Here is a 26,656-nt window from a genome sequence, read left to right on the forward strand (position 1 = left end):
AATCACTGTAACTGTGCTGTTTCGGGTGCACTGATTGGATTTGTTTTTGTTTTGGTTTGAATAGACTCTAAACTTTCCTGATTCTAATAATTTATCTGTATTATTTCCCGATCTATTATAAAATGGCATGCTATAATTCACTGTACCGTTTACTCTTTAAATTGGGAACTTCATTCATAGTCTTTTCATCAGTCATATCTACTGTTGTGCCACCTGATGATCTTGTAATTGAGCTTACTGATGATAAGTGGGACCAAATTCAAAAAGGTCAATGGTTGATTGGATTGTGAGTTCAATTTTCTGATTTATAATCAATCTTATCTGAGTGAGAATATATTGGGTTGTAATTAAATTTCAATCAATGACTTATGATAAACTGTAGATTTAAGGAAAGATTTTCGTATCATGATCTGCGGCAGAATAATCTTGGTAACTTCCGGGTAGCGGAGCGACAGAAATAATATCTATATCTATCTGTATATGTATATTACAATATATAATTAAAAAAGCATGGCAGAGGGATATAACTCGTAGTCCTCTCCATGTTTTTTTTTTAAATTTAAATTTGTAAGTGTAAAGTCTCCCATTTGGCGTTTTGGAGATTGTAGTTTGCGCTAAAAATCTCGAAACGGAAGGAAATATCTCTGACACACAATATAAATAAATACTGGTTGTTATTTGATAAAGAAACTTCATTCGTTTCACAAATTTACAAATGATATATAACAATGGACTGATGTTTCAAATCTATTTAAGCGAATGAAGTTATTTAATCAAGTATTATCTTATCGCTTTAGTTTTCTGGGATTATTCATGTAATAATACTGGTCGTACTTTACTTCAAGTTCTGAGAACCATTCTGTATTATTTGCCAAGATAATCACGTTTTTGTGACTGTTGAACAGTACTTAACAGTACGAAAAACAAGGAATATATAGGGAAACCAACTTATAGGCTGACCATCACCAGTAAAGCTCTACATATTTTATTATTAAAATCTTTTTGGCGCCTTGGTAATTGTAATTGGTGCACGGTTATTGAAACATCCCCTAAGTTCTTCTAAACTATTTTGCAGGTTCACGAGTGATTGAATAATATATTTTATCCTGACGTCCATCTACCAGAAGTCTTGATTCTGGACACTTTTAAAAATCAAAAAAAAAAAAAAAAAAAAAAATTAAAGCAAATTCTTTTTCCTTCATCCAAAAAAAAAAATTTTTTTTTTTTTTTAAATTTTGTTTATTGTTGTTATTTTTTTTTTTTTTTTTTACATTTGTGGCATGTTGAAAAAAGTATGCAAGAATAAAAATCCTCTGTTTTTCCATTTGTTTCTGCTTATTGTTTTTTTACCACACTTCCAATTTTTGTTCAATTTTAATCTGATTTCTGCTACAATATGAAAAGAAATTGGATGTCAGTAATAAAATTGGGTACCTAATATTGGGAAAGAAAATTCGGCATTTCACTACAGCATGAAAAAATTGTGTATTTTGTTTTCAATTCACTCATAAAAGAATTATTACTACAAAAAATCACACACTTAATTTCAGATTGTGCAAAAATGTAACATTTTGAAAAAATTGATTTGAGATGAAATTGTCAAGACTTGAACAATTCTCGTTAAGACTAAAACAGGTCATTAATTGATTATTCAAAAGCGCGATTCTGAATTTGCTGATCATAATAATATTCTATTTTATTTAAAATGAAATTGACCTTTTAAAAACTATGTAGAAATCCCAAGCCATTGAAATAACAATCAACAAAGCCATATGGACAGTAAAATTGTCACAAATCGAGTCATCAAAAAGTAATTCTACAAATGCACAATTCAAAATTTCCCAGGTATGATAATGTAGCATTAAAAAACTATTATAATCGTTAGAAATAATTGACAAAAATGCAATCATAAATTCACGTAAGATTGCCGGTGAATTGCCAGTACTTGAGTGTGAAATGCGTGATTCGAAGTTTGCCAATTAAAATAATGTATTAAAACATTGAGTGAAAATCCATTGTAATAGCTACTGTTAAAATGACTGGCTAAACCAATCACATTCACTGTAGAATCGTCGCTAATCGAGTAGATTGAGAAATAAATACTAACTGTAATGTGTGATTCGAAATTTGCATCAAGTTTTAAAAAATCGTATAAAGTCTGTTACAAAATCTTTCAAAATAGCACAACCATGCGAACCACTTAGATTTATTCATCAATTGACATTAATTATCGTCTGTTATTTTTTTATTGAATTAGAAAGTTTTAATTTATGTTTACCTTCAAGAGCTATTATCCAGAAAAATATATTTTCCGGACTTGCTGAAGTCCTGGCAATTTGAATATGGGACTTTCCACTGTAATTTATTATGTAGCCATCGTTTTCATATCTTTGTCATGTTTTTAGATATAGTTAAAAAAGATGCTTCATGAAGCAAAATATAACACTTGCTTGAATGTCTCAGAAGGAAATAAAAAACTGGAGACTCTATTTGGAAGATTTACATATCGGAACCTGCAAAAAAATAATTGTCAATTTTGGTAACTTCTGGCAATAAAGTGAAAAACTTAAAATAAAATAGAAAAAAAATCACAGAGGACTAATTGGAAGTGTTTAACTTGTAGACTTTCCCAGGCAAAAATCTCTGTTTTTATTTTTTGGAAGTTTAAAAATTCTCTGATGCCTTGCCAATATTTAAACGAAATTGCAAATTATTTCGTTTTGAAAATAAAAGCAGTTACTCCTGATGCTAATAATGAAGAAGACCTTGTGTAAACTTGTTATAGTTTGGAGAAAACTTCTCAAACATCATGTATAATGTTTTTATTATTTTTTTAATCAGTTGATGAAAACGTTGAAACTTGTGGTGTGATTGATGTTGGTTAAAAATTTGCTGTAGAAACTGAGGAAGTGCAAAGTGATTACGCACATTTATATATATATATATATATAAAACCTATTATAAAACTATAATCAGTAAAAACTGAAATAAATATTTAATGGTGTTCCATATTTTTATAATAAGATTAATAGAAAGCGAAATTAAAATTACTTATAATTATAAAAACTATCAGTTACTTCTGCATTTTTTTTAAATAATTAATCGTAGGAAAATGATTTCATTTTTAGATAAATAATTTTAAGAAATTCTCATATAAAAAGTTTTATCTTATTTCTTTAAAGCCAGAAAATAAAACTGTTTAAATTTGTTATTGTATCACTTAGTTAAAAAAAAAAAGAAAAAAAAATTGTTTCTTTTCAATTTTTTTAAACATATGAATCAGGGTTGGCAAGTTTTTGACACATGACGGTTTTTACCGTCATGTCAAAAACCCCTCTGGCAAATATGTCGAAAACTGTCAAAAACCCATAGTTTTGTTAAAACTGTATTTTTATTTGAGTTTAACTGCTTATAGTTTAAAATTAATTCATTTTTGGGCAATAAAATTAGAAAAAAAGTTGTTAAAAGATATTTAAGAACAGATTCTTACATTTTCCCAACATGATTAAATCAAAACATACTATTTGAAGTAAAATATTAGGATACTAAACAAAATTTTCAACATTTCCAAGCATCATTTTGTTCGGCATATTACATTACTGAAGAATGTCAAGACTTAAGAGTTTGTTAGTTGTTACAAGTTTTGAAAGTTTTGTTTAGCTTATTTCTAATATTTAAGAAATGCTAAATTTTAAATTCTTCTTTTTTATTTCTTGAATTTATTAATAGTTTCAAGCTTTTTTGTTTGTTTATTTATTTCTAACAACTAAGAAGTGCAAAATTTTGAATCCTTTGCAAATCAAGCTATAATGATAAAAGTATCACTATTTTCAATAAGTATATAACAATATTTCTGTATGAATGTATATCCTTCTATAAGAATACGTGTATATAGTTGAAAAATCAATAGCAATCATTTACATTTTATAAAGGCAATTATGTGAAAATAATATATTGTCCGCTATATGCCATAAATGAAAGAAAACAGTAGGTTTTTGACGATTTTTACCGGTAAAAACACGGTTTTTACCACTGTCATGTCAAAAACCAGTTTTTGACGGCAAAAACCCAACCCTGATATGAATTAATAATAATAACTTGTTTATTTATATATAAAGCATGTAACCATATTTGATCTTTTGAATTAATTTAAAAAATTGATCTTTTCGAACTATATTATTTAAATTTCTATTTAATTTAATTTAATTTAATTAAAATATTACTTTTGAAAAAACTTACTAAAGTTTTCAATAGTACTATAAAATTATACATTCGAGTTTCTTTTACTTTACAAATATTAAAAACTTAATCATATAAATCATGCAACTCTATTTTAAAAAATTTATGCTGCACAATAAATTACATAAAATTAAATGTGCAACAATAAATTTTAATAAAATTTTTTTTTTGTTGTTGAAAAAACCCACTTATTGTTCCAAGTAGGTTTTTTCAAGGTGGGCCCACCCAATAAATCTCGGGCGGGTTTTTTCAAAGTGGGCCTACTTGGCAAACCCTGCCTCAAAGCCTTTGAAACAGTGAGAAACTTTCTATATTGACCCTAATTTATACAAAAAGAACAACAATCTGTTACAAATATGGAAAATTTATTGTTTGTGTTGAGAAGAATAAGTATGCTTAACTTAAATTTTAATATATTTCAAGTTAATAAATGTATTTACTCTTCTATGTTATGCATTGCATTAATATTAAATATTGAGTGACAACTTTTGAAATTTTTTCAATTTTTAAGTATGTATTTTTACTATTCTCCATTAGTTTCTCAATTTCATTATCTTTTCTTTATTTTTCTTTATTTAGTTTTGATAGAGAAACTGAATCTAGCTTACAGTTAGAAAAGGATTGGAAAACATTTGCCATGAAATGCAAGACTGAGAATATTAATGTGGGCAAGATTTTTGCTCCTAAAACTCCAGGTATGCTTCTTAATTTATCATTATTTTAGCATAATTTTTGGTTATTGTTATGTTTGTAATCTTTCACTTTAGCTTAATTCATTTGTTCCCAGTATTTTAATTTTAAATTAGTAAATAATTTTTGATAAAAAAATAACTAAAATTTTTTTTATGCCTATATTAGTAATAATTTCATCACTTTTTTTATTAAATTTATGAATGTAGAAAATGAGACCTTATAGATTCTGAATAAACTAAAATTAATTCTTAAAGCTCATATATTCATAAATATTATGCATTTTGATTATTATATTATTCAATTGTTATATTATATATTACAGTGTTTTCACTACAGCGCGAGAACGCGAGAATCTCGCATATTTTTTTCTTTTCTCGCATTAAAAAATGATTACCGTGAGAAATTTGCCCATTCTATAAATCAATTTCAAAATTCGCGAATTTTTCGCATTTTGGAAAAAGCTTCGAATTACGCCATTTAGAATAAAATCCGTTTCACTTTTCTTACTGGATCTTTCATTATTTTCAACATCTGCCCCATTATCTAGCTTCCCTATTTACCAGTATTGTTCAGAACCTTTTCGACATACAGAACACAACCACGGAACCCCTTTCAGAACACATTTCTTTGCAACCACGCGTTTACCGTAGGTAAGGTTTCTTCATGTAAGACGTTCAAATTTTTTATGCACTTATGCAAGATGGACAAATACCTTGTAAAGGCAAAATCTTCTATGATGATGCATCAAAAATATTCAATGCTTTGAAAAGTTGAAGACGTTAAAAATGTATTATAATTAAAGAAATGATTTTTTTTTCAAGAGTTTTTGTGTTTTTTTAGAAATCTCACTTAACTTTTTGAAATCTCACCCTGTGTTTGAGAGAGGGTGAGAAATTCTCACCCATTTTTTTTCTATGATGAAAACACTGTATTAGTATTATGCAATTAGAACTTTGCTGATTTATTTAATTTTGTATGCATATGCTGATTGTTTTTTTTTCTATTCTTCTATCAGTTTAATTTTTCTCTTTCGAATTCAACTGTCCTTATTAAACAGTGCTGCAATAAGATCTCGAAGATTGTTTGTATATTTTAAATTTTGTATAATGTAAGTTTTGAAATATTTTATTGTAATAAATTATAAATGAAAAAGGTTTTGGCGCCTACGCACAATGCCTGGCGCCACATCACTCCCCACCGGAGTTTCATAGTCGTCAGATTCTGAAACGAACTCTTCTACCATACCGAGTAACGTACTTCTTTGGGTCCGGTACCTTTTCTTGCAAAGGAGACTCGGTAGTTGTAGTTGAAGAAAGGTCAGACTGGCAAGGAGAATCATCGTGGAATAAAGTATGGGGCTCGTCCACTGGCAAATACGCTGGTTTCAACCTGTCAATAGAAATCCACTTTTTCTTCGTAGAGATCTGCAAAAGATAGATTTTAGATTTTTTCTTAAGAACTGAATATGGACCATCATACGGAGGTTGTAATGGTCTCCGTACGGCGTCATGTCGCACGAACACATGCGTACAAGTCTGAAGATCTTTTGGTACATAAACGACTCGTTTGTCATGCCAAACAGAAGCTACAGGCTTGACCTCACTAAATGCCTTACGCAACTGGGAAATCAATTCAGACTGCGAGATGTCATTTCCCGAGTTAGTAAAGAACTCTCCGGGAACTCTCAATGTTTGCCCATAGACTAACTCAGCAGAAGAGAAGTTCCAATCCTTCCGAACAGCAGTCCTCAAACCCAGGAGAACTAGTGGCAAATTATCAAGCCAAGAATCTGTAGTATAGCACATAAGGGCTGCTTTTAATGTTCTATGAACACGTTCAATCATCCCATTGGCCTTAGGATTGTATGCAGTCGTACGAATAATTTCAACACCCAGAATTTGTGCTAATTTCTTGAAAGTGAAGGAATCCAGTTGTCTTCCCTGATCATTTGAAATTCTAACAGGAGCACCAAACCGTGAAACCCAATTAAAAATCACTGCTCGTGCTACTGTATTTGCCGTGATATCTTGTAGAGGTACCACCTCAACCCATCGTGTAAACCGATCAATTAAAGTTAAGCAGTACTTATATCCTCGACACACCGGTAATGGGCCAATCAGGTCCAAATGCACGTGCTGGAACCTAGCATTAGGCACAGGAATTTTACCCAATGGTGATATAACGTGTCGATGTATTTTAGCCTTTTGGCAACTTAAACAAGTGCGACACCACTGAACAATGTCTTTTCGAATTGAAGGCCAAACATATGTACTACATAACTGTCTTAAAGTAGATCGGGCACTGATGTGTGCAAGGTTATGTACAGAATCGAAAATCATTTTTCGAAATTTCATGGGTACATACAAACGAGCACTAGGTTGGGAAACATCAAAATACAAATTTACATCAGAATTAGGCAAAACAATTAATTTAAATTTAAGATTAGTAACATCTGGATTTTTTAAATATACATGCAATTCCTCATCAGTCAACTGCTCAGCTGCAATTTGCACATAATCAATTTTGTCAGGAAAAGCAATTTCTTCTACCCTTGACAAAGCGTCTGCCACTAAGTTTTCTGCGCCTGCTAAATATCGTAAGTCACAAGTAAACTGTGATATAAATTCTAATTGTCGTAAACGTCTAGGAGAGCACTTTTCAAAACTTTGGGCAAAGGCGTGTGTCAAAGGTTTGTGATCAGTTATAACATGAAATACCCTTCCTTCCAACATATAACGAAAATGAATTATTGACAAATAAATTGCCAAAAGTTCTTTGTCATAAACAGAATATTTAACTTGGGCATTATTTAACTTTTTGGAGAAAAAGGATAAAGGTATATAACCAGATCCAGTTTTTTCATGTAAGGCGCCTGCTACTGCAATGTCCCTAGCGTCCGTAAACAGCACTAACTGGCAATCAGGTGCCGGGTGAGATAGCTGAGTAATGTTTACAATACTTTCTTTGCATTTTTCGAAAGAATTTTCTAACTCTGCAGTCCAGTTAATAGTTTTACTATCGCCTTTTTTACTACCCCCAAGTAAAGCGTTTAACGGGGCATGCAATTCTGCCGCTTTGGGAATAAATCTCCTATAGAAATTTAAACACCCAAGAAACCTGCGTAAATCTTTTAGAGTTTTGGGTTTAGAATAGTTAACAATTGCATCTACTTTATGTGGTAAGGGTTTAACACCATGCTCATTTACTAAATGTCCAAGGAAGGGTACTTCAAAAGATCCAAAAATACACTTAGAAGCATTAATTGTTAAACCATACTGTTTTAAACGTTCAAATATTAAACGTAAGTGATACAAATGTTCAGTCTCGTTAGCACTTGCCACGAGAATATCATCAATATAAGCAAATACAAAATCTAAACCATATAAAACTTCGTTAATAAAACGTTGGAAGGTTTGAGGTGCATTACACAAACCGTAAGGCAGATACAAAAATTCAAATAACCCAAAAGGTGTTATAACTGCAGTTTTCTCAATGTCTTGTTCTGCTACGGGAATTTGATTATATGCTTTAACAAAATCTATAATACTAAATACTTTCTTGCCAAACAGATTTTGAGAAAAATCCTGGAAATTTGGTAAATGATATTTATCAGGCCGAGTACAGGAGTTTAAAGCTCTGTAATCGCCGGTAGGTCGCCAATCAGAGTTACTTTTTGGGACCATGTGTAGGGCGCTGGCCCAAGGACTTTTGGATGGCCTACAAATACCATGTTGCAGCATGAAATCAAATTCAGATTTGGCAGCTTGAAGTTTAACTGAATTCAATCTGCGAACTTTTGAAGCGACCGGAGGACCAATCGTGTTAATATAATGCTCTGTATCGTGCTTAATTTTAAGATAATTAGGTCTAACTCTAGTAATTTCAGAAAATTCCTGAATTAAATCGTGATATTTAGTATTGCCAAATATTGTTTTAACACTTTGGATTGAGGAAGGAAAGATTTTACCTTGATGAGCCAAAGACGTTTTCGTATCAATTAATTTCTTATTTTTAAGATCGATTAACAACTCAAAATGTCGTAAGAAATCCGCGCCTAAAATTGGTTTTGAAACATTCGCAATTATAAATGTAAAATCAAATTTTCGATGTAATCCAAAATCTAGCGACATAAGTTTAACACCAAATGTTTTAATAGCAGTGCCGTTAGCAATTTGATGTTGGCCTGCAACCTTTAAATGTTATAGGCAATAAACTTACATCAGATCCGCTATCGACCAAGAACATTAACTTAGTTTTGCGATCAGAAACAAAAAGGCAGTGGCTAAATTTTAAATTCTCACTACTATTAACCACCGGACTAATAGTAGAGCTCATCAGTTTAAATTAAAATTGCAAGGCTCAATACATTTGTGTGCTTTTTTAGCATACTTCCTATGATACCAACACATTTCTGTTTCGGCAGTTTGACTCTCTGCTTCACCTTTAGAAGTGTGAGAAAAACTTTTCGAAACATTTGATTTGGAGCGCAAACGACTACGGGATAGACTTCGGTATCTACGCATAGATTTAATTTCGTTCTTCAACTCTGCCAAATCCGTAGACATTTGAGCTATTTTTTCCATAAGTGAATCTCTACTTACAACTTCATTACAACTTGAAGTTGCAGAAAAACTAGTTACTTCAGAAACCTTATCTGCCAAAGTTGACAAAGTGTCTAAACCTTCCGTACTAACACTTAAAATAGACTGAATAGATGAGGGTAAATGAGATAGCCAAATAGATTTAATAACCTCATTTGAAAAATTAGATCCTGCTAATTCTCGCATATGTCGCAACAAGGCAGACGGCTTAGAATCCCCCAATGCAAGGTCCTGAAGTAAAGTTTGAATTCTTTTACTCTCGGACAAGGAAAATTCTGCAATAAGTCTATCCTTAACGGCAGTGTAAGGCTTTTCCAAATTTGGGTTTCTGACCAAGTCCGCAATTACTTGCATAATATTCTGATCAAGAACAGAGATTAAACAGCAATACATAGTAGATTCAGAAGTAATCCCTGATAATTTAAAATTAGCCTCAATCTGCGTAAAATATAGACTTGGATTATCAATCCAAAATCCAGGTAAGCGAAGGCCAATTTTATGAATTTCAGTTTCAGTTCCCGTTTTATCTTTATCAGCCATTGTAACACAAAACTAAGCAACTAGTTAAAGATTCACTCATGAAAATTTTCAAACTAAACTAGTTGTATATATATACATTAGAACAATTCAATAACTAGAGAATATATGGAAATATTCACAATAAAAATAAGTATTTACATAACTAAGAATGATTCAGAACAAATATTATACTAAGAAATATATACAACAGCATTTAAAGTTCGTATATTCAAATTCAATAACTACTAATTAAAGTCTCTTACAATCATCATCATCATATTTGGCTAGACAGCCCAGGGTGGGCCAGTGCCTTCCTTTGAATTCGAATCCACTTCTCTCTACTTTTGACACTTGTTCGCCAGTTTTTCTCCTTTAGAGTAAGGAAATCAGTCTCAACTAAATCTAGCCATCTCAGCCTGGGTCTACCTCTTTTCCTGTTCGTTAGGGGTTTGTGTAATAGGATTTTCTTTAAATTTGAGTCATCATTCCTTCTGAAAATGTGAGCTGCCCAGTTCATTCGATTTATTTTAATGAATTTCACAATATCTGGCTCTCTGTAGATTTTATACAGTTCAGTATTATATCGTCTTCTCCAGGAATTATTTATTTTTATCCCACCAAGGATGGCCCTCAAAACTTTTCTCTCAAAAATGGCAATTTTATTTTCACCAGCTAGAGTTAGGTTCCAGGTCTCAGAGCCATAGGTAAGTATTGGCCTAATTAATGTTTTATAGAGTAAAAGTTTTGTATTTTTTGATAAAAGAGATGATTTGAAAAAACGTTTTAAACCATAAAAAGCCTTATTTGAACAAATTAGACGACTCCGAATCTCATTGTCTATGTTATTGTCGGCAGTAACAATTGAACCAAGGTAAGTAAAATTCTGAACAGTCTGAAACCTGTGGGAACCAATCTCCAGATAGGATTCACTAGAATTTAATTTAGCAAGTACAGGCATGTATTTGGTCTTATCGGTATTGATGATTAGTCCCATATTTCTAGCAGCAAGCTCCAAAGAAAGGAAAGCTTCTTTTAATGCAGGAGCAGTTCGTGCAATGATGTCTAAATCATCCGCATACGCCAATATTTGAATAGATTTTGAAAATATGTTGCCTCTGATATTGATTTCAGCATCTCTTATAACAGTCTCTTACAATAATGTTTAAAAATTTCAGTCTAACATTATACAATAAAAAGATATTACTATACATTAAGTTTAAATTTTAAGTAGTGCAAAGCAAAGCAGTTGACCAAATAAGAGAGGAAATTGTACATTACCAAATTCAAGCAGCTATTCCAAATTGTAAAACAACGGATAATAGCGTATCCAAAAACATAATAAACACAAGGGTCACCAATTGAGGGGGAGGAACCCTCTCATAGTAAGTTGAAGACAACTATGACAACAATAAACTTAAACATTTATTTAACAACTGAACATAACAAGCTAAAAACAGAAACATAAAAATTAAGTAAGACTGTGTGGGATAGAGATTGAGTACAGTTCGAAGCTTCTTAAATACTGGGGCAGTTCCAAGGTTGCCGATCGTGTGTTTGTAATCCCGTTGATTCTTTTGGCGCCTACGCACCATGCCTGGCGCCACAAGGTTAATATTTTGTCATCTTTTTCAAAAATCATAATTTAAACACTATTTAGTGTGAGATAAAATATTGCAACTTTTTGTAATTATTATGTTTTGTTGAATTTTATTATAACAGAATAGTTGTGTATTTATATAGTTTTGTAAAATAGTTCTTAAACTAGTTACAAACTACTTTGTTTGTTACAAATGTTGTCGACTACAACTTCTGTTGAGAACCAATTATGCAGAATGATCGGGACCATTGCTATCCTGGATGTCTCAATTTCCTGTTTTTTTAAACCGCTAAAAAATGATTCAATATAGCTTAACTATATTTCTACTTTAATATTGAATTTTAAAAGTAGCCGTATTATAGCCTTTTTAATATTCTAATTAAAAATTTGTATTTTTATTTTATTATATTTATATAATAAAGCAAAGCAATGTATTTCTCTTATAATTTCCCTACCACCCTCTGTTTTCATTCTCACTACATCAGCTAAAGCCAAAATGGAAATAATTCGTAACCTGATTTAATTTGCGAGATGCTGATTTCGTTTTCAAAAATAAAAAAATTCATAAATGAAGCAAATATTAAGAAACATACAAACTTTTTTCTTCTCTCTTTATTCTTGGGTTCATGTTCCACATTAAAAGAACGTTGATGGCAGCAATGGTTCTTTGTATTTCTAATCATTTAGTTCCTAGATTAATTAACAAACAGTTGTTTCAGTCACTTTTAAAAGAATCATTCCAGCTTTTGTCACAAACTGGCTTAATTCAAACAAGAACAACATAGTGGTTGATGATTCTCAATCTGCTTTCTTCTTCATCAGAAAGTTTTGTTCCTTGCAATAAGAGAGCAAAACACTGAACAGTCACCTTTTAACCTTAACCTAATTTACATAAAATCGATACTAACAACTAGCCCAGAAGTTTGACTATTGAGTATGAGTAGTGCTTACATAAGACATATGTCTTATGTTAGCACTACTTATTACTATTAATAGCTCATAATTTTCAAAATTTTCTTGTAAAGCAATATAATATAAGAAAATCATACAAGCAAGTTTGGAATAAAAGTTTAATTAGGAAATGGAAAAAGTTGGAAAATTTTTTTCTAAGGGTTTCAGAGGTAAAGAGGTTTGGCTCACACAGAAGGTAAACACAAAGTATTCTTCACGAAAATTCTGCTCAAAATGTTATAAAATGACTTAAATCATAAATTTTGTTTTATGCAAAGGTATATCTTTTTATTTGAATTTAATCTTAATTAAAAATCAAATTTAAAGAAAAATGCGGGAGGGGTATTTGAACTTTCTCACTCAAGGTAGCTTCTAAAGTATACAAATCTCATATCATCTCAGCCATTTGGCACTTTTAATTTTGTTGATCAATGCGGCATTACACAGAACAAATAAAAAACTTCTCAAAGAATATAAATTTTCGATTCATTAATACAAAATATTTGTTCTGATGAGTTGAAATATATTTAGGCACCATTGCCACTGGACCTGATTCAACCGCCCTGTCTCTAGACCAGATTTCAATCTTCCACTGTATATTTCATATGAATTTTTATTTCAATAAAAAAGTTAATATAATTAAAAAAAGGCCTTAGCTAATTTATATTTTCCTTTACAAATAAAAGTTTATCATGAAAAAGCATTGCAGGCTTAGGGAAATTTTTGCTGGACAACATTTTAACAGATTAAAATTTTTCAACTCTTTAGGAATGACAGCTGTTTTTAATAATTTGGGGGTGATCCACTCAATTAAATTTTTTTGAATTGAGTGGAAATTCAATTGAAATTGAAATCTATGCTTTTCTGAAAAGTAGATACACTAATGTATTAATATATCTTGTGTTTTGTTCTGATAAAAATGATTTTTGCCCATAGGTCTTGATGTTCGTTTTCTAGTAACTACATATCCAAAAGTATTTTAGTAAGTTTTTCTTTTACTTTCTAAAATTTTATATATTTAATCAATTACTTTGAATAAGTTTGCATGAATAATGATGGAATATTTATGTACATTACTTTAAGGAAATTATTACAATGGGCTCTTATCTTTTTCTAAGAAAAATGAAGAAAAAAAAACTTATATGCCATGTTTCATTAACATTCAGCAGATAAAAATTATTGAAAAAGAACATTAATTTTTTTGTAGTGAGTAGAGTCTAATAATTACTCATGAGTCAAGTTATTTTTTATGAAACAAATCATTTATAGAAAATACTTTGCTTAGCTCAAAATACCTATAATCTTTTAAAATTTTTTTTAAAGTATCTAAGGTTGTCTGATCAGTTAATGTTTCCACAGTTAAAATATTTGATTTGATAATGTGACAGTTAATTAGGATGAGATGAACAAAGAGATCACTGGAGTTTTTTTTCTTCTTTTTTTGTGCTGCAGTAATCCCCACTTAATTCCATATTGGATAATTTGCTTATATGTGCAAATAAAATTTAATGAAATCAAATAATTTTGTATGAAACCAATGTTAAATTTCCTTGTTTAAAGTTTTGACTTGACTACTTGAGTATAATTAGTATATATATATATATTTGTAATTATAATTCGTGCTTATAAAATAAATATTAGTTTAACTGTTTGTAAAGTTGCTATGTTTTGATGTTCCAGTGTTAAGAACGGAGTAGCTCATGAAATTCCCAAAGTGAGCAGAGAGATCCTGATGAGCACAATTAGAGATAAAAAATGGGGTCAATTAAAACCTGTTGGCTTCCTGACTAATCCCTTCTCTGTACAGTTAAGTACTAGTTTGTTTGTTTTTTAAATAATGCTAATATAATTAATCTGCATTTTTTGATAAAATATTATTGCTTCTAACTTAAAATGGGCAATAGAGCTCCAAAAATATTGTTTTACTTGACACAATTTTGTATACTTTAAAGTAGCTCATTTTTATTTGTTCACTGAAATGTTATTGAATTTGATAATTAATATGCAATGGCACTACCAGAAGATTAGGTAGAAATTGACTGGTGTTAAACTTCTTATTGTAAGTTTGTTCATCAGGTAACAACATAACCTTAAAGTATAAGTGATTCCGTATTAGCATTATGTAATAGTTTTCATGCAAATATGTCAAGTCTTATGCCAAATAAGCGCCAATTGCGGTAACTTTTGATTTACTTCTTTAATTTGAAGAAATCTGCAGTGAAGAAGTAGTGTCTAGTAATGGAGAATACTTTGAATAAAAGAGAATGTATCTTTTTTCACAATAAACTGCTAATTTTTGATAGAAAACAGCAAAAACTTATTTGTATTCCCAAAATATCTGTACTAAAAGTGACTATATTTTAATTGGTGCTGTTAAATCTTGGTTTTTTAATTTAATCTCTGAATAAAAATTCCATTTTAAATCAATATTATATAGACCAAGAATCATTCTCCTTAGCTTAAATTTTTTTAAATAAAGTTTCATGGTTATTAAATATATTGTTTTTTTAAATTAAGTAAATAACTATTTTCAGCAGTTAAAAGAAATTTCAGGTTAGCTATTGTATGTATCTACTGTAAACAAACATACAATAGCTGATAGATTAATTCCTCTTTAAATTTTCCAAATACTTCTATGTTACTACATTTATTGATGTCTATAGAGCAGGGTCGGAAAAAATCATGATTTTTTTCTAAATAAATATTAAAAAAAATCTTATTATTTTTTTTAAAGCTTAAATCAGATTTTTAAAAAATTTTCTTTTGCTTACATCAATTAAAGCTCTGATAAAATACATTATTAATTTTTTATACAATTAAAAAACAATATTATAACTATATTGAACATTTATAATTAAAATTGTTATAATAATTTTATTGTAAACTAATTACTGAGAAATTAAAAGTTTTTATTGGAGCTCGAAAATTTTATTAATTCGCAAGGACAGAGGTTGTAATTTGTCAGTAAAATATCAATTGAAAAGTAAATTAAATAAAAACAGATAGATAAAAAAAAAATCAATTTTTCTGAATTACTCTTGGCAGAACACGTCTTTCTTCATTATTTATATACTCTACTAACTGCATTTTTAAAGTGTTTGTATTTGCATAAACATAAAACTGAATTGGTATAGTTGAAATATGTAAATTAAATAGCAAATTATTTCATACACAGTTAGCTAATGGAAAGTCTTGTTTAAACATCTAATAATAATTTGCATACATTACCCTCTCATTATTTTTCTACTTAAAGCCTTCAATATCAATGAAATCAGACATAAAGAAAATTTCATCTTCAATAATATATTTATAAATTTTATCCTAAATAAAAAACATTTTTTACTAAAATCATTGTTTTTTTTTTAATAAATAATATCAAGTGAAATAAAATCATGTGAATTAAATCCAGTGATACTGTAGCCTCTAAGTGTGCGTATGTGACCTCTCAGGAAAAGAAAAAGAGGATTCCAAAAAGGTACGCTTGGTGGCAATCCATGGCAACACCAGAAGGCCTCAAAGAATTTAGTTTTTATACTAAATCTTAAAGTTAACCATTGTAGTTACTCAGAAAATAGAATTTAGGAGTTTGAGTGTTCAAACATAATAGACGAGGCATCAATTTAAAAAAAACATTGAAAAAAGGTAACAAACATATTGTGATGATGAAAAGTACCAGAATTTGTCCAAAACCCCTGAAAACAGATACAATTTCAAAAAGAAGAATTACGGTGAGAACAACAATATTATGTTAGATTTTTATTATTTTCTAATTGCCTATGTTTGAAGAAATAAACCAAGAAAAACATTTTGAAATCTTGTTTTTGTTAATCTTGCTTTTAACTATAAATTTTTTTCTGATGAATTGTCAGTAACTATTTGCAATTGGAGATAAGATGGTTCAATATAATATATAGCTTTATAATATACTTATCATAATATATGGCTTTAGTTTTTTAAATTTTTCCTGGCTGTAAATGAGTGAGAATTACAAAAATCAGCTTTCATAGGAAATTAGTTAGTATATTACTCACATAGCATGAAATAAGTGGATATAATATTTTACTAAATAAGTCTAGCAGTAACTCTTTAGTAGTATGTCTTAGATATTTAGTTATAGTTCTATTTTTTATTCAGGTTCTTAAAATTAGAAATGAGCATAAATTCAAGTATTGCAATCACAATAAACAAGTGTTTTATAGGGAAAACTAATGTTTACACTTACATTGAACTCTATCTGGGGTGAACATATTCATATCTTTAGAGGAATTCAATATTCAAAATTTGATCTCTACATGTACAAATAGAATAAAAAAAATCTATTGTTTTCACTTGTGTTGTATTTAATATATTACATGATACTGAGTTTAGTTTTTATAGTGTACAGTATGCATTGACTAAAATGTTTATTTTTTCTCCAAATAATTCAGAATGTCTTTGTTATCACATCTCTTCATTCATGCTGTAAATCTTTATGTAAGTAATGCATTCACTTTTTGTATATTTCATTTAGATAAAGCATCAATAGTTTATGTAAAATGTTTGATTTAAATCACAATTTTGATCTCACTATTTATTAAAACAAAAAAAAAAATCATTGATATCTACAGTAGTCTCCACTGAATGTGATCGTGGTTAATGCTATCAATCGTTTATTGTTTAAATCACACGGTCTGGCTTTTTCTTTGTTTATTTGTTTGTTAAAATTATCCCTTTTTGTGATTATTACATTCTTTAATGTTATTAGTGTATTTATTTATTTTTTTGAAAATCTAAAGAAAATCTAAATAATGAAATATTAACGGCCCAAGAATTATTTACTGTGTATTCAGAAGAAACCTGTTTTTTTCTTTCGCTGGATTATTGCTTGAGAATTTTTGTATCTTCCACATTATCAGAATCAGAAGTTTGCCAGATTGTTATGGGAAAAAAAATTAGTGATAAAATGTACAAGTCAGATGAAAATGATGAGATACAACTGCTGAAATAAGGAATGCAATGAAAGTAGAGTACAATACTGCTCCGAAGACTTTAAAATACATTATGGTTAGGAACTTCTGTAAATATAAATGAGCTTCTTAGGAAAAAATATAGACAATCACGATTGATATAATATTGATAAATTCAATTGATAATTAAATTGATCCTTTAAAATATAAAAATTATGTATAATTTTCAAAGGAAATGCACAATTATAAGTTGAGAGATTTAATTTTATTTTCAATTTCAGTATGTGCAGCTTAATTTCGTAAATTTATATAATTTCATGATTCAATTATTGTTATCAACAGCCTAATGTTATGAAAATCATCATATCTCAAAATGATCACATTAAGTGTATACTACTGTCTCTTCATCAACGGTTTATGTAAATTGGTTGATTTAAATCGCTATTTTAATTTCGCTATTTTTTTTTTAATAATTGATATGTAATGTTAAATTTTTAAAAAAACATTAAGAAAATTTTTTATTTTAGAGATTCAGAATAATAAAAATAAAAAATCTTTATTTATTTATTTATTATCTTATTTTAATTTTAAAAATTAGTACCTGCAAAATTAAATATCTTCTAAAATGTATGTGTTAAGATTTAAATCACTTCAGAAGAAACAGTTATTTTTTTTCTGTTTAAAACAATTGAATGCTTCAACTTAATTTTCATGTAATGCATTTTCTCTAAAAATTTTTTTTGATACTTTGTTTTATTATATACTCACTGTATTCATAACTTTTTTCATATCTTCAATGTATTCATAAAATCATTTATTTGCTAAGCATGATTGTTTTATTTTAGAATTATGAAGATGCTATTGTTCAGAAATTTGTTCCTTTTGCTAGTGCTACAGACATTGCTTTTGGTTTAACTTTCATCATTGTTGGAACATCTCTTGGATTGGTAAAAGCGTTTCTGAATCAAATATTTATTTTTGTATTAATTTCTGCTTTTTTGTTTTATTGTATTTTAATGAGCAAAGTTCGCCTAATTATTTCTATAAATTTTTTTCTGCAGTTTGTTATTGATATTGTCATTCATTTTTAAAACAAATACAGTTAAACTCTTGGAATCTGAAATTACAGATAATCTAAATCGAAATTTCGTCTCAAAAATTATAAGGGGGGAAAAAAATCTTTTTTTAGGAATATTCATTAAATAACTATGTAATAGACAGCCACTTGCCGACCAACAGGTAAACGAAATATGGATTAAAACTGAGCTGAGTACTATCTCTATATAAAAATAATTCTTGCAATTTCTTTGAGTATAGAACTTTTCAGGTATATTATTCAAAAATTGTATAAATTGTTATGTAAATTAACTTGAAAAATAACATTTATTGGTGCTGGTGATACAAAATTAATTATTGGAATAGGTTCTACAGATATTGTGGTAAATTTCTAATATACTAATGTATGTGCAACAGATATAGATAAAATGAAATGCTTTCTTTTAAATTACATAAAATCTAATTTAAAAGAATTTCTACACACATTGATTAATTGTCATTGATTAACCCTTTCGATGACACCTCATTTTGGCTAAATTTGTTTGAAAAACACAGATTTTTTTAAAATTTTTTTTAATATTATAGAACTCTATATATTTTCATACCACAGAGATGAGTTAGGTAAAAACCAAAAAAGCTTAAAATAGAAATCCAAAACTATTATGTGTAAAAACACTTTTTAAATAAATTAAGAAATACCTGAAATTTAAACAAGTAAAAAGTGAATGTTGGAAGCATTTACCCACAAAATATTATCAAGATTTTAAGGAAAATATGGTTGCGAAATTTTATTTAGATTGTGTGAATATGAATTTCAATGTGTGATTTTTAAATCACGAGAATACTAATCTCGACATTTAATTTTAAAATCGCGTCAATACGAAACTCGATGTTTGATTTTAAAATCGCATAAATACGAATCTTGATATTTGATTTTAAAATCGCATGAGTATGAATCTCAATGTTTAATTTTAACATCGTGTCAATACGAATCTCGAATTTCATTTTACAATCTTGTCAATGCGAATTCTGATATATACTTTTTAAGTCACTTGAACATGAATCATAATAGTGGCTTTTAAATCATGTGAATCCGAAATGCGATATTTGATTTAAAAAAAGTGGGAAAATAAGAAAAACGATGCGCTGTATAAAATCCCGTAAATAGGAATCGCGATGTCTGATTTCAAATCATGTGTATGTAATCCCGTTTACATTCGTAAGAAAATGAATTTTTTTCTTCGAAGTTCTAAAAAGACAAACGTTCTTTAAAGAAGTGTATTTTTTCCATTTTAGTAATAAAAAATTTTTTTTGCCGAGATGGTGAAAATTTTCCACGGAAGGTGTTCGTGTATGTTATATCGGTCTGATGTACCATGGTTATAGCTTTTTACAGCCTGTGGAAATATAATCGTACGTAAAGGAATATAAATCAAAGGTTTCACAGAATACTTATGTTTCATATTTTTAGAACTTCATTTGGAAAAAAAAAGCATCAACATATATACAAAGCTAAACTAAAATACACAGGTATTCAATGAGCCAGCAAAGCTGGCTTGAATTACAAAGCACTTCAAAAGGAAATATAAAAGCAAGCTCCAAGCTTCAATTCTTTAAATTAAAATGAATGGAAAGTGCACGAGTGTCAAATAAAATTAAGCTAATTACTTTTCTTTTCAAAAAATTTCAGTTTATAATTGCTGCTGTCAGTGTGATACAAATACTATTCTTCAGCTCTAAAGATAGTGAGGATTCATCTTATGATGAGAAGGAAGAAAGTGATCAAGAAAAGGAAAAGGAAGAGGTATGTTTATGTTTTTACTACTTGTCACAATTTAAACATCACATTGTTACTCACAGTTTAAACCCTTTTCATTCACTAAAAAATCAATTACTCATGAACTGTATGATTCCTTTCATTAAATGTATTATGCCATATATAATTACATTCTTTAAATTAAATGATATAAGAAATTATGTTCCTTGCAATTCAAATATTTTTTGATTATTATTAAATGAAATAATAAAAAATTATAAAAAATTAAATTGTGTAATTGTGTGCAATAATTGTATAATTGTAATATAAAAAAATTGTATAATTGTGTGCAAAATTTTTTAAATTTGCTAAAAAAATTCTCAAGATATGATGAAATCTGTAAAATGCGAAATTAACAATAATGGGTCCAAACTTTTGATCCCTCTGACCAAACTATTGGGACACCATTTCCCAGTTCACAGCTATGCCCTATATTTTGAGGGTCAAGAATTCGAATCTGTCGAAAAAAGGTTTGTTCATTCAGAGAAAATATGTTTTTGTGTCTGATTTTGTAACTTAAAATATCCTCTACACTATTCAATTAGCATATTTGAGGTCAACTCTTTAAACCATTATGATTGAGTTCTAGTATGTGAAGATACAATCACTAGATCAAAAATTATTCAGGATATTTTGTTTGCACACAGTGCAATTTAAATGTAATTACGAGGCGTGAGCTCCAATGGCTCAGTGGTTGGAGACACTGTGCTGTCATTGTGAAGGATTGTTGTTTGATTTTCAGTGACTGTTTTAAGTATGCCCAGCTTCAGATAGATTTGCAGGATATTTTGTTTGCACACTGTACGATTTAAATGTAATTACGAGGCGTGAGCTCCAATGGCTCAGTGGTTGGAGACACTGTGCTGTCATTGTGAAGGATTGTAGTTTGATTTTCAGTGACTGTTTTAAGCATACCCAGCTTCAGATAGATTTGCAGGGTATTTTGTTTGCACACTGTACAATTTAAATGTAATTATGAGGCGTGAGCTCCAATGGCTCAGTGGTTGGAGACACTGTGCTGTCATTGTGAAGGATTGTTGTTTGATTTTCAGTGATTGTTTTAAGCATGCCCAGCTTCAGATAGATTTGCGTGGTATTTTGTTTGCACACTGTACGATTTAAATGTAATTACGAGGCGTGAGCTCCAATGGCTCAGTGGTTGGAGACACTGTGCTGTCATTGTAAAGGATTGTTGTTTGATTTTCAGTGACTGTTTTAAGCATGCCCAGCTTCAGATAGATTTGCAGGGTATTTTGTTTGCACACTGTACAATTTAAATGTAATTATGAGGCGTGAGCTCCAATGGCTCAGTGGTTGGAGACACTGTGCTGTCATTGTGAAGGATTGTTGTTTGATTTTCAGTGACTGTTTTAAGCATGCCCAGCTTCAGATAGATTTGCAGGGTATTTTGTTTGCACACTGTACAATTTAAATGTAATTACAAGGCGTGAGCTCCAATGGCTCAGTGTTTAAAGACATTGTGCTGCCATTGTGAAGAATTGTTGTTTTATCATCAGTTGCTGTTTTAAGCACGCCCAGCTTCAGATTGATTTGCAGGAGCACGAAAATTAGTTAAACAAACTTTCATCAAAAGAACTCATTCTTGTTGAAGAATTCAAAAATCAAATTATGAAGAGAGAGGAAAATAAAATTATAAGTTAATTTTTGTTGTGTAAAGAAATGGATGACTTATGTTACTGTTCTTATTTCATATTGATAAAACTCAAAGATATCCAATAGATGGTTGGAAAAAAATGGTGAGATAAATTATGTACTTAAAGTACATCTTTATTTTACTGGAAAGGAAAGGACTCAAAGTAAAAGGCAATTTGTATGCATAAGAGAAATATATATAAATATAGATTAAATCTAATTTTTAAATTTTTTTACTAGATATGAAAAATTATTTTGAAGACTTAATGCCCACATTTTTTCATTAAATTAATCAGTAAAATTTAAATAGTATGTAACTTAGGGGTAAAACAAACTAATAATAAAATAATTTTTAAAAACTAAACAAAAGAAACTGTTTTGCTCCAAAAAAGTAAAAAATAAAATTTTTGGTGTTACTTATGAGAATCACATTGATAGTCTCAGTTAATTTTCCTGTTAATTATGTTCATTTTATACAAAGTTTATTTTAAAATGTTTTGCAACAATTTATTATGCGATTTAAAGAAAGCAGGTGAAAAGACAGTGGTTTTTGATTAACAATATTTACATCAAATAAACCAGGAAATTTTTATCTCCTTTCTTTAAGAATTTTATAAGGAATTCTTGTCACGCATTTTAAGATAAAATTTGTATAAAATGATTCCAATATCTTGAAAATTAACTAATACTATATTAACTTGATTCTAATGTATTACATTCAATATTTTATTTCTCACTTTTTTTCTGGGAAACCATGGAAAAATTGTTTGTTTCTTAAATTTTTAAAATTATTTTGTTTTATACGTTTTCATCTTAGGATTGGTAGTCTTAAAAAAATGTTTAAGACTTGCAATTTTTACACTTTTCTCATCTTTGTAAATTTGGTTCTGACAGTAAAACTAAATATCAGGTCAGGTGTATTATAACTAGAGAAAAATGCTTATCTAAATCTACATATCTGCTGGGTAATTAATATATGCTTTAATATATGGAATTTTTTTTAGCATTAGAATACTAAATATTAATCAGATTATCAGTTAAATTAGTAGTATTAAGTTACACTGCAAAAAATATCACACAGTAAAAATCAAAACTTTCATGGAATATGGTAAAAATTTTAACTGATAATTTGGACTCAGAGTCAAGCTCTAAGGAATGTCAATTCTAGGAATTGGATTTGAACATTTCAACTACTGATTCCACAGCTCTAAACAACACTACTAAATCATGCATAAAACTAAATTTTCATTTTTTCCCCTTGATAGTAGATTAAGCATAATACTACTTTTTTTTAGAAGTTCATTTCTTGAAAATGAAGTTTAACTGTATTCAGTAACATTTGGCATGATGCTGTTACCTGAGATTATACTAAAATTTTTTGCATATCAGGAGGCCATCTCAAAACTTACCTCAATCAAACAGTTTTCTCTCTGGTAACTATCTCTTTCAGTGAACCGTGGTAAACTATTTACCACAATACAGAGTTATCTATATTAGAGTATTTTGTATTTTTGCCGTTGATTTTAAGTTATTTAGCTCTATGGAAACACGTTTTAAAAACAAAACTATGAACAAAATAAATATGTGGTTTCGAATAGCATTAGAAATTCTAATTCAGTAATATTGCACCAATCCACATGCAATAGAATCTGAAACAGAACCGTCTGCAGTTTTATTTAAAACACTGGTTGATGTTAAATCAATGAAAAAAAAATCATATTTCAAACATCTCTCTTGATTGAACTAATGAAAATTTTAAACAATTTTATTATGGAACTAAATTTGTTCTTTGTAGTCATTGTCCAGATTTCAGAACCCTAGCTCAAGTGGTTCAAGAGTTATAAGAGATTTGACATAGCGTTTTAATGACAAGGACTGACGAAAATACTGAGTATTGCCTAAGTGCCTGAAGTGAACTCTAAAATTGTATAGCTTTGAAACTTATTGAGTTTAAAATTTTATATTCTGATTTTATTTTACCAGATTTTTTGTTGTTTATTTTAGCAAATAAACCTTAAATAATATTTATAAATGATGAAAGAAAGCTAAGTAAACTGCATGTTTTGCTTTTAACTACTAATATAAAAAAAAGTACAAAAATAATTCTTTTTTTGTTTTAGGAAACCGAAGATAACTCTGAAGAATCCAAATCGGTTCGAAAAAGAAAAAAATAATTCCTTAAAAATATTTAGGAGTTAATCTTTTTTTAAAAAAATATTATATGTTTAAACTTTTCTCTTAATTAGTTTAAATCTTACAAATTATTTTAAAATCCTTTAAAGGTGCCTTATTGTAAATTTGGACTTGGCTCAAAATGATTTAACGTGTTACTTCTTACTTTTTTTTAAAACTATGTTATCCAAAAGAAGAATAGTTGAAGTTTTTGTATGTACCAATAAAATATTAGTAAGTAATAAAACATTGCCAGATACTGAAAAATTTAAATAAGAATATATAACATTTTCTGATAAAATTATTATTAAACGTCCAAATTTTTGTAAATTATATTTGTTTCAAATACAACTGAAGTGCATACAATGCTCACCATTATTCCCATGCACAACAATAATAACTGCTAATTTTTTTAGCATATATTTTAAGTACTTTTTTGAAATACTCCTAAATTTTCAAAAATTAAACGTAACATTACATTAATAACATTTATATTCCAATGTTTGATGTATTTTGTCATTGATTTATATTGGCAGTTTCTTATTGCATTTAAAGGTTTTCTCTAAAATTGCCAACTAACTTCCCCATAAAGTGTAATATTGAATTCTGTTAATTGAACATGTCTCGTTTTGTATTTAGTATGAATTCATTGCTTGATTTTTAACACTAGATTGCCCGAGGAAGTCATTTTGACTGCTTTTAATTTCAATTAGAAAAACAATGATGACACAATTTCTTAGAATTTTGTGACTTTTAGTACAACATATAATTTTTTTTATTGTTAATATTTAATAATAGCTTGTTATATAACTGTAAATAATATAAAAAATTTATTTAAAAAAAATTTCTTTACACATTAGTTATTCTTTCAAAACCCAGACATTTTGACTGCTTTTTGGCAATATAGGTATGTCAGTCTTTCTAGTGTTAAATAATGTATTCATTACCTAAAACTATGATTGTATTTGTAAGAAAAATATATTTTTGGTGTATAGATTCTGATTTTTAAAAAATATATGTTACTTTAAAGAATTATCTTAAATGTTTAGAAGATAGATTTGTGCTGTTATAACTTGCACATTATTGTTTGAAATGTATACATTTTTTTACTTAATTTTGATACAGAACAGATATTTTTTTTTGTATTTAGCTTGTTTGTTCATGAAATATTTTATTTAATTTCTTTACATATCAATATGAAATTATGTAAATATTGTATATATGTGTACATATGTAGTGGTACACTTTATTTTTTGGAATAAATGGTCTCATTCTAAACTCATTTCATACATTATAGCATTCATTTTTCTATGTAAGTATTTTTAATACTTGGCTGTTACAAGTTAAAAATAACTGTTATATTAATATTTTTAAAAATGTAGTATCAATATGCAATACTTGAATATTTTAATGCTGACAGTTATATTAAATATTTGCTTTGGATCCAACTGCACAAGAAATTTTTTATCTCAAAATTAATTATTTTCAGTAAAATCATAAAAAAATCCAACAATGGTTTCAGAAATAAGCTTAATTACATAAAAAAAAAAATGCAGTTATACTTAAAATTATTTTTTTTATTGCTCTATTTCAGAAAAATCATAAAAAATAATCACAAACCAGTAATGGGCTTTAAAATACTCAGTGGTGCAACAGCTCATAGACTGGTCTACTGTTATCACTTCAGTTTCCTTGACATTAGGCTTTTGGAGCAGTTGGAGTGGTCCGGAGCAGTTGGGTGGTCAGCTGACTGCGGAACCCCTTGTGTTTAGTCCCCAAGCATGCTTGGTATTTATTTTATCCACCCACTGTGCGGACAAGGATTGGCTTAAATAAAATAATTTTAAAAACTATTATAAAAATGAATTAATTCCATTGCTCCGAAGACAGCAGCACTAAAAGCAATTTTATATTAAATGTATTTATTTTTAGTTATGCTTTTTCTAAATGTTTTTGGATGCAGTAAGTCCAGAATTATTGGAAATTCAGAATTAGTAGCACAGTTGCTAATTTTATCCACGAAATTGATTTTAATCTCATTTTACCAAACTTAACACACCTTTCATAACCTAAGGAATACCAGAAGTTTGCTAGTTGTTGTAATAACTTTGTCTTCAAACACTCTAAATTCTATATTTAACCAAGAAAAAACTATCTGGTATTATTAGGAAAAGTTGAAGATATTTACGAAATTTTTATCAGTTACCAGCATTGAAATGGAACATGACAAAATGCTCCTTAAACACCGCAGTATCCTCTGTGAATATGGTGTTGATGAAGATGGTATTTCAAACTACTCTTAATAGCATTACAGAAATACACTGACTCATTATTAATTTTTTACTTTTTATAGAAACTATTCATGAAGTCTTGTTTACATCATTTTTATTAAATAAAAAATAATGCATTTTAA

General features: G+C 28.7%; 1 protein-coding gene across 1 annotated transcript; it reads left to right on the forward strand.

Annotated features, from left to right (window-relative positions):
• LOC107446357 (thioredoxin-related transmembrane protein 1) lies at positions 1-26,656 on the forward strand. Its single transcript, XM_016060974.5, has 8 exons — positions 1-286; positions 4,819-4,934; positions 13,537-13,582; positions 14,281-14,406; positions 17,028-17,073; positions 18,392-18,493; positions 20,293-20,406; positions 24,192-26,656. Exons 1-8 carry the CDS (start codon positions 123-125, stop codon positions 24,243-24,245), a joined length of 768 nt encoding a protein of 255 aa, XP_015916460.2. The 5' UTR covers positions 1-122; the 3' UTR covers positions 24,246-26,656.

This window comes from Parasteatoda tepidariorum, chromosome 3, assembly GCF_982258835.1.
Source record: "Parasteatoda tepidariorum strain Cologne lab strain chromosome 3, Ptep-v5.0, whole genome shotgun sequence".
Lineage (NCBI taxonomy): Eukaryota > Metazoa > Arthropoda > Arachnida > Araneae > Theridiidae > Parasteatoda > Parasteatoda tepidariorum.